This window comes from Nicrophorus vespilloides, unplaced genomic scaffold (genome assembly GCF_001412225.1).
Source record: "Nicrophorus vespilloides isolate i.1.1-1 unplaced genomic scaffold, Nicve_v1.0, whole genome shotgun sequence".
NCBI lineage: Eukaryota > Metazoa > Arthropoda > Insecta > Coleoptera > Silphidae > Nicrophorus > Nicrophorus vespilloides.
In genome coordinates, this window is record NW_017097572.1 from 1 (window position 1) to 8,599 (window position 8,599).

The 8,599-nt window shown below is 30.0% G+C and overlaps 1 protein-coding gene across 10 annotated transcripts in view; it reads right to left on the reverse strand.

Moving 5' to 3' along the window:
• Positions 1-1,237: 1,237 nt before the first annotated feature.
• Positions 1,238-8,599, reverse strand: part of LOC108560443 (restin homolog) — a 19,482-nt gene continuing 12,120 nt past the window's right edge. For 2 of the 10 annotated variants that reach the window (XM_017917985.1, XM_017917993.1), the window contains exons 2-5: positions 4,990-5,079; positions 4,673-4,825; positions 1,553-1,994; positions 1,238-1,496 (exon numbers count right to left, since the gene is read on the reverse strand). In XM_017917985.1, the coding sequence (XP_017773474.1) occupies positions 1,253-1,496; positions 1,553-1,994; positions 4,673-4,825; positions 4,990-5,079 (929 nt within the window). In that variant the 3' untranslated portion in view covers positions 1,238-1,252. Of the gene's footprint in view, positions 1,497-1,552; positions 1,995-4,672; positions 4,826-4,989; positions 5,080-6,549; positions 6,643-6,751; positions 6,845-7,005; positions 7,072-8,599 lie in introns of all 10 variants that reach the window. The other 8 variants (XM_017917986.1, XM_017917983.1, XM_017917988.1 and 5 more) reach the window with 8 other exon arrangements.

An 8,599-nucleotide genomic window follows, 5' to 3' on the forward strand; every position in this document is an offset into this window, starting at 1 on the left:
TTGACGTGACGCCATTATAAATTGACGCCATCTTAAAAGAAAAACAAAACCGAATGATTCTTACTTGAATCTAGTTGACTAGACGTTTCTTGTTTTGTTAATTTCTTGAATTTTTTGTATAATTTGAATTATTGAATTTCTTCTTCAAATCAAACGTCATGTGACAAATGTCAAAAGTTGACGTCATAAACGTCATGTCAAAATTTGACTTGACGCCATCTTAAAAGAAAACAAAACTGAATGATTCTTACTTGAATCTAGTTGACTAGATGATTCTTGTTTTGTTAATTTCTTGAATTTTTGTATAATTGAATTATTAAGTTTCCTCTTCAATCAAACGTCATGTGACAAATGTTTAAAACGTCAACTTTTGACATTTGTCACATGACGCCATTGTCAATTGAACAAATAAACCTAGATGCTAAACGTCATGTCAAAATTTGACGTGACACCATTAAAAAATGATGCCATCTTAAAAGAAAAACAAAACCGAATGATTCTTACTTGAATCTAGTTGACTAGATGTTTCTTGTTTTGTTAATTAAATGATTTTTTTTGTATAATTGAATTATTGAATTTTCTCTTCAAATCAAACGCCATTCTAAACGTCACGTCAAAATTTGACGTGAAAACATTATAAATTGAGGCCATCTTAAAAGAAAACAAAAACGAATGATTCTTACTTGAATCTAGATGACTAGATGTTTCTTGTTTTGTTAATTTCTTTAATTTTTGTATAATTGAATTATTGTGTTTCCTCTTCAATCAAACGCCATGTGACAAATGTTAAAAACGTCAACTTTTGACATTTGTCACATGACGCCATCGTCAATTGAACAAATAAACCTAGATGCTAAACGTCATGTCAAAATTTGACGTGATGCCATTATAAATTGATGTCATCTTAAAAGAAAAACAAAACCGTATGATTCTTACTTGAATCTAGATGACTATATGATTCTTGTTTTGTTAATTTCTTGAATTTTCGTATAATTGAATTATTGTGTTTCCTCTTCAATCAAACGTCATGTGACAAATGTTAAAAACGTCAACTTTTGACATTTGTCACATGACGCCATTGTCAATTGAAGCAATCTTTAAAAACAAATAAACCTAGATCCTAAACGTCATGTCAAAATTTGACGTGATGCCATTATAAATTGACGCCATCTTAAAAGAAAACAAAACCGTTATGATTCTTACTTGAATCTCGTTGACTAGACGTTTCTTGTTCGTACAATTTGAGCCCATATCACTTAAAGACTAAATGCAAAACCAACCAAACAAACGGCAAACCTACCTTGGGGGTTAGTGAGGTAACACCGAGTCTTACCCTTCGTGCCGTAGACGTGGCACTCGTGATCGAGGACAGAGAGAGCAACGATTCCCTGGAATTGTGCAGGGCGCAGTTGCCTCTCGGTTTCCTGTTCGAAGGTGATCTGCTCACCTTCGAGACGGGCGCGAATAGACCGTAATTGGGACGACATTCGAAATACCTACAAAATTGACCATTCAAAACAACGTTTTTCTAACTTTCTTTGGAAAGCAAAACCTTTTCCCTTCAACGGAACCGTCGTTTTTACCGCGCGGCTCGTCCAATTCCACTCCGCACCATTCGCCGTTCGCGAACGACGTGAAACCCATGTACCTCAGAGTGCCGATTTTCGAGCCCTGACTTGACTTGATGATGACGCGTTCGCCGACTTTGAAGTCGACGAAGGTCGATGCCAAACTCGTGTTGGAAACACCTAAAATGGACAATTTTTGCTCTCGAAAATCTTTACTTTGCAAATTGATATATTTACTGAGTGCAGATCTTGTGCTCATGCTTGGTGAGACGACGTTTCTTCTGGTGCCGTTCGTGGGTGATGGTGTGGTGCAATCCACAGAATCGATCATCGGGTATCTGGTGAGACGGGTCAAACGGCTGAAGACACCTTTCTTCGATTCGCACTGGAAGTATCTTATACCACCGACGGACCCATCGTTTTTACCTACAAACACCCCATTTGTATCGCACGAAAATCCAATAGTAAATTAGAAAAAAAAACTATAAAGTTGACACATAAATTTCATCCAGCCAAAAAAAAACAATCAATACAAAACAAGTATCTTCTAAAATAGGCAAAGTGTACTTAAGTGTAGCTAAATAGTCATATAATTTGACAACTTTCGTTAAATCTTGTCAAGTTCACTAATTATTAACTTGTAAGCAAAACATTTTTCTACAATTAAAAAAATTTGAAGTATATAGTGTATATAATATACTCATAAATTGAATTTTAAATAAAATTATAGCAAACAACAGTTTTTTTTAAATATAAATAAGCAATATCTAAAAAAAAACTTTTGAATTTTTCAATAACTAAATGTTCACTACATACTATATTTTAGTGTAAGTTGATATAAAGTTATTAAGTTTTCTAAATAAAAATGACTAGGAAATACCAAAAAAGTTGTAATTACTTAATAAAACAATTACTTCTTGGACAGTTTAACTATCCTAACTACATACTAATTTTTAGTATAGTTACAATATTTTTTTTTATTAATTAGTTATCTTTTTTTTTAATCGCTAAGAAATTTCTTTTTTTTTTTTTAAATATCGGTAATTTCATGTAGACTATATACTAATAAGTTCCGAAATTAATTAATTGCAAGCTCTATCTACTTAATAGCAAAAGTTACGTTCTTTCTACTTGAGCAGCGAAAACTTTTAGTGAAGTTGAACAAAAAAAATACGAATTTAGTATATCAAAACTGATCCTGACTATATACTAAATTTTAGTATCATCAAATATATTGTGAACTATATTTTTAATATATAAGTAATACATGAATAAAGTTCATGAAATTTATAACTTTTAACTGTTCTTTTATACTGACTATTTACTAACATTTAGTATTATCAAAATATATTTAGTGAAATTGAATAACTTATAAGCAAAGAAGGGAAATTTGTTCACAATTAATTATATACTAGCTAAATTTAAATCTATATACTCATAAATTGAATTCTAAATAAAATTATAGCAAACATAAATAAATAAATGTTCACTACATACTATATTTTAGTGTAAGTTGATATAAAGTTATTAAGTTTTTTTAAATAAAAATGACTAAAAATGACAAAAAAAATACTAAAAAAGTTGTAATTACTTAATAAAACTATAACTTCTCGAACAAGCTACATACTAATTTTTAGTAATGTTACAATATTTTTTTTTAATAATTATTAATTAGTTATCTTTTTTTTTAATCACTAAGAAATTTCTTATTTTTTTTTGAAATATCGGTAATTTCATGTTGACTATATACTAATAAGTTCCGAAATTAATTAATTAAAGCTCTATCTACATAATTACAAAAGTTACGTTCTTTCTACTTGAACAAATTTCATATATCAAAACTGATCCTAACTATATACTAAATTTTAATATCATTAAATCCGTATAATGTGAACTATCTTTTTAATATATAAATAATACTTGAATATTATAGTTCATGAAAATTCTTGTATTATATTATAGTATTATCAAATTATATTTAGTGAATTTGAGTGCTCAATTATCCTGACTATAATAATATTTATCTAAATCTGATACTTGAATAAAGTTAATGAAATTTCCAAAAAATTTGACTGTTCAATTATCTTGACTATATACTAACATTTAGTATTATCACATTATATTTAATGAAATTGAGTGCTCAATTATCCTGACTATAATAATACTTGTCTAAATCTGATATTTGTATAAATTTCTTGAAATTACTAAATTTTCATTGTTCTATTATCTCGACTATATACTAATTTATAGTATTATCAAATACATTTAGTATAGATTCTTTTAAATGAATGATACTTGAATAAAGTTAATGAAATTTCCAAAAATTTTGATTGTTCACTTATCTCGACTATAATACTAATATTTAGTATTATCACATTATATTTAGTGAAATTGAGTGCTCAATTATGCTGACTATAATAATACTTGTCTAAATCTGATACTTGAATAAAGTTCTTGAAATTTCGAAATTTTGATTGTTCAATTATCTTGACTATATACTAATTTATAGTATTATCAAATACATTTAGTATAGATTATTTTCAATGAATGATACTTGAATAAAGTTAATGAAATTTCCAAAAAAAATTGACTGTTCAATTATCTCGACTATATACTAATTTATAGTATTATCAAATACACTGAGTATAGATTCTTTTAAATAAATGATACTTGAATAAAGTTAATGAAATTTCCAAAAAAATTGACTGTTCAGTTATTTTGACTATATACTAACATTTAGTATTATCAAATTATATATAGTGAAATTGAGTGCTCAATTATGCTGACTATAATAATACTTGTCTAAATCTGATACTTGAATAAAGTTCTTGAAATTTCTAAATTTTGATTATTCAATTATCTTGACTATATACTAATTTATAGTATTATCAAATACATTTAGTATAGATTCTTTTCAATTGAAATTTCCAAAAATTTTGACTTTTCACTTATCTCGACTACAATACTTACTTTTAGTACTATCAAGTATAGTTTTTTGTGAACACTTAAAACTTTAAGTCAACTTTAATTGGATGAAAGTGTATGTCTATATATAGTAGTTTTTTGTTTTGTTATGAAAATCATAGCCTTCTTTCTCTATTTACCAATGGGTTGATCCAGAACGATTCCAGCCCATTCGCCCGGGGCGAACTGCGTTTCACCGATGTACGCGATCTGGCCGGGCTTCGAACCGCCGACCCACACCCTCTGACCGATGATGAAACTGTCCGTGTCCTCCGTCAACACAGTGCTGTTATCTAATCACGTCAACCATTCCAAAGAGAGAATCAAGAGAGAGAGAGAGAAAAAAAAAACAAAAGAATAAAAACAAATTGTCCATCAGTCTGTCAACCACACACAAATAACAGAAGTGATGATGAAACAAAAGAGCAAAATAAAAACAAAAGAGACTGTACTCTACCTGAATGCCTGCTGAGTCCGGCCTCGCTCAACTTGCGAGGATGCAGGTCCCAAAGGGCGTCCATGGACGAAGTCGTCGCAGTACTACCAACTAATTTTTAGCGCACACACAAGCGGGTGAAGGGAAAAAAAAGAGAAAAAAACAAACAAAATAAACAAAAGACAAAAAAAAGTGAGAAACATTATATAAAGTAGTGTAAATCGTGCAAAATGCGCGCGCATGCGCTAAATCTGCAAGAAGAATGTGCGATTTGCGTGAGATTTACTCATTTGTTTCTCGCACAAAAAGAGAGAACGCTTGATCTTTTTTTATTATTATTTGCATTAACTTTATACTCGCTTCAATGAGATTCGAAAATCTAGTATAATCTACATAATTAGTGTACTTGACAACATCAAGTGTAGAAAAATGTTGAAAAAAAAACTAATTAAAAGTAAAAATAATTTCCAATGTAAATCTAAGTGCGAATCAATAAAAAAACAATCAAAGAGTGCGCATTGGAATGCAACGAGAAAACAAACGAATCGACAAGAGGCAAATCGATTGATTATTGATTAAGTCATTAATTTTTCTTTAATGAAATCGCATCCAATTCGTTTCGCATCGTCGATTAAACCAATCACGAAGATCTCTTTTGTTTTGTTACGTCGAGTATAAAGTTGGCGTTGCAAAAACAATGGGCGATCTAATGTCGCGTGTAATCGGAGGGCGCGCGAATCGCGTACACATTTATTAATAGAATCGAAACGGAAATTGAGAGAAGAAAAACGCGACGAAGCGAACGAAAATCTAAAAGCCTCAACGATTTTCATTCAGCAATAAAGAAAAACATAATTCAATACTTAAGTAAGTTATTTGAGTCGTGTATTTCTGTTGAGCGATATGTGTATAGTGTTTCGTATTCAATTCTTAATTTCCATCGAGAGTAAAAAGTTAGTTTTTTTTATCTTGATTTATACAAATTTTAGTCTAATTTTTGTTTATAAACTAAACTCATTCATTTTCAAGAAGAAATCAGTAATTTCTTAAATATAGGTTAGGTTATTTTTGAAACAAAACAATTGAAACTTTTTCAACTGACTAGATTAATTTCGTATTATAAATATTAACGTTTTAAGTGAGAAAGTTTAGTGTTCATTAAAAGTTTATTTTAACTTTAATTAAAGATTAAATTTGTTAAAATTTACAAAAATACTAATAATTTCGTTTATGTACATCTGTTAATCATTGCTTCGTTTATCGAGTTGTTTATTTTTAAGTATGAATTAGTATGGATTTAGTGAGACTCTGAAGATGAATTGTTAATTGTAAAGATCAGTGGTCGGCAAAGTGCGGCTCCAGAGCCGCATGTGGCTCTTTGGCTCCTTAAGAGCGGCTCTGGCACAAATATTTATTAAGTATGAAATTTAGTTTTATTTAGAGTAATAAAAGTTTACTAAACAAGCAGATTTGGCTCCCAATTTTTTTTTTAATTGTTGTAACGTTCATATTTGGCTCTTTGGATAATAAATTTGCCGACCACTGGTATAGATTAAGACGATTAGATTGAGTTGAACTTACGAGAAGTTGGGGGTCGCGGGGGGTAGACGTGCAGGGGATTCCCGAAAAAATCTAGCTCAGGGTACGAGTCCCAGAAATCTACAATTATTGAAACTACATTTCCTTCACATAATGCCATAAGCGAACGAGATTAGTCCGTGTAGTTAATAGTGTTTAATTGTGTTTACTTGAGTGCGCGAATTGAATGGAAGCTCAAACTTACCGGACGATTTCCTGTATCGTCCGTTAGATGGCGACACCGTGTGCAGACGGTTCCCGAAGAAGTCCTCCTCGTACTCTTCCATTTCCTCCACATCTTTTTCGTTTTAACCGTATTTTTGTGAATTGATTTATGCGACAATGAGTGCAACATGTGGATGGGAGGAAAAAACAGATAAAAGAATGATAGAGTAATCAGGCAAATTGTAGATGATTGTGTAAAAAAAAATTACATTTTTTTTTACTTAGATTCATTACCTGTGAGTCTGTATCTTTGCAGAATGTCCTCGGATATCCTTTGGGCGTAATCGAAGCTTGAGCTTTCTGCGTGAACGAGTTCATGAGTGCAACGAGATAAGGATTTTATAGCGATGATTTAGTAAAGAAAATGACCAAAATATACAGTCTTTCATTGTAATAATCTCAATTAGAATTACGTTTTTGATAATTTAGTTATTAAGTGTTAATTAATTATTGTTATAATCGAAGATGTCATAAAAGAAACGTTACCATATTATTTGCTAATTATTTATAGCAATATCACAATTTTTGATTAATTTGACGTGTCAGGATAAAATTTGAAGGTTCGCTTTATGAAAATGTCAAATAAAAATTGACGTAACCTCAATGAGGAAAAGATGGCGGTGAAACGAAATGGTAACGTTTCTTTTATGACACCACGTTTATCAGATAAATTGTAGTATGGAAAGTAGATCTATTGGAGAATAGTTCAAAAAGTAAATTTTTAGTAGAATAACATTTTGTATTTTTATCACAATTAATTGTTTGATTTGTCATGATTTGAAAATTGTCATAACCTCAATATAGAAAAAAAAATACTTAAACATGAATGACAGGTCCAAAATACACGAAATATCAAACGTAATCTGACGTAACCTCAATAGGAAACAAAAATTGTTGATAAAACAAAATGTTTACGTTTGTTTCATGACATCCCGTTGTTGGGTCAACAAAACAAGACTGTCACATGTAATCTGACATAACCTCAATAGCGAAACAAAAAATGTCGATGAAACAAAATGTTTACGTTTATATAATGACATTTCGTTGTTAGGTCAACAAAACAAGACTGTCAAATGTAATCTGACATAACCTAAATAGGAAACAAAAAATATTGATAAAACAAAATGTTTACGTTTGTTTCATGACATCTCATTGTTAGGTCAACAAAACAAGACTGTCAAGATTAATTATTAGTAATCTCAATAGGAAACAAAAAAATGTTGATAAAACGAAATGTTTACGTATATATCATGACATTCCGTTATTATGTCAACAAAACAAGACTATCTAATGTAATCTGACGTAACCTCAATAGGAAACAAAAAATGTTGATAAAACAAAATGTTTACGTTTGTTTTATGACATTTCGTTGTTAGGTTAACAAAACAAGACTGTCAAATGTAATCTGACGTAACCTCAAAAGGAAACAAAAAAAATGTTGATAAAGTTAAATGTTTATGTTTGTTTTATGACATTTCGTTGTTAAGTCAACAAAACAAGACTGTCAAATGTAATCATTCGTAACCTCAATAGGAAACAAAAAAAAATGTTGATAAAGTTAAATGTTTACGTTTGTTTTATGACATCCCGTTGTTAAGTCAACAAAAGAAGACTGTCAAATATAATCTGACGTAACCTCAATAGAAAACAAAAAAAAAAGTTGATAAAGCTAAATGTTTACGTTTGTTTTATGACATTTCGTTGTTAAGTCAACAAACCAAGACTGTCAAATGCAGTCATATGTAACCTTAATAGGAAACAAAAAATGTTGATAAAACAAAATGTTTACGTTTATATGATGACATTTCGTTGTTAGGTCAATAAAACA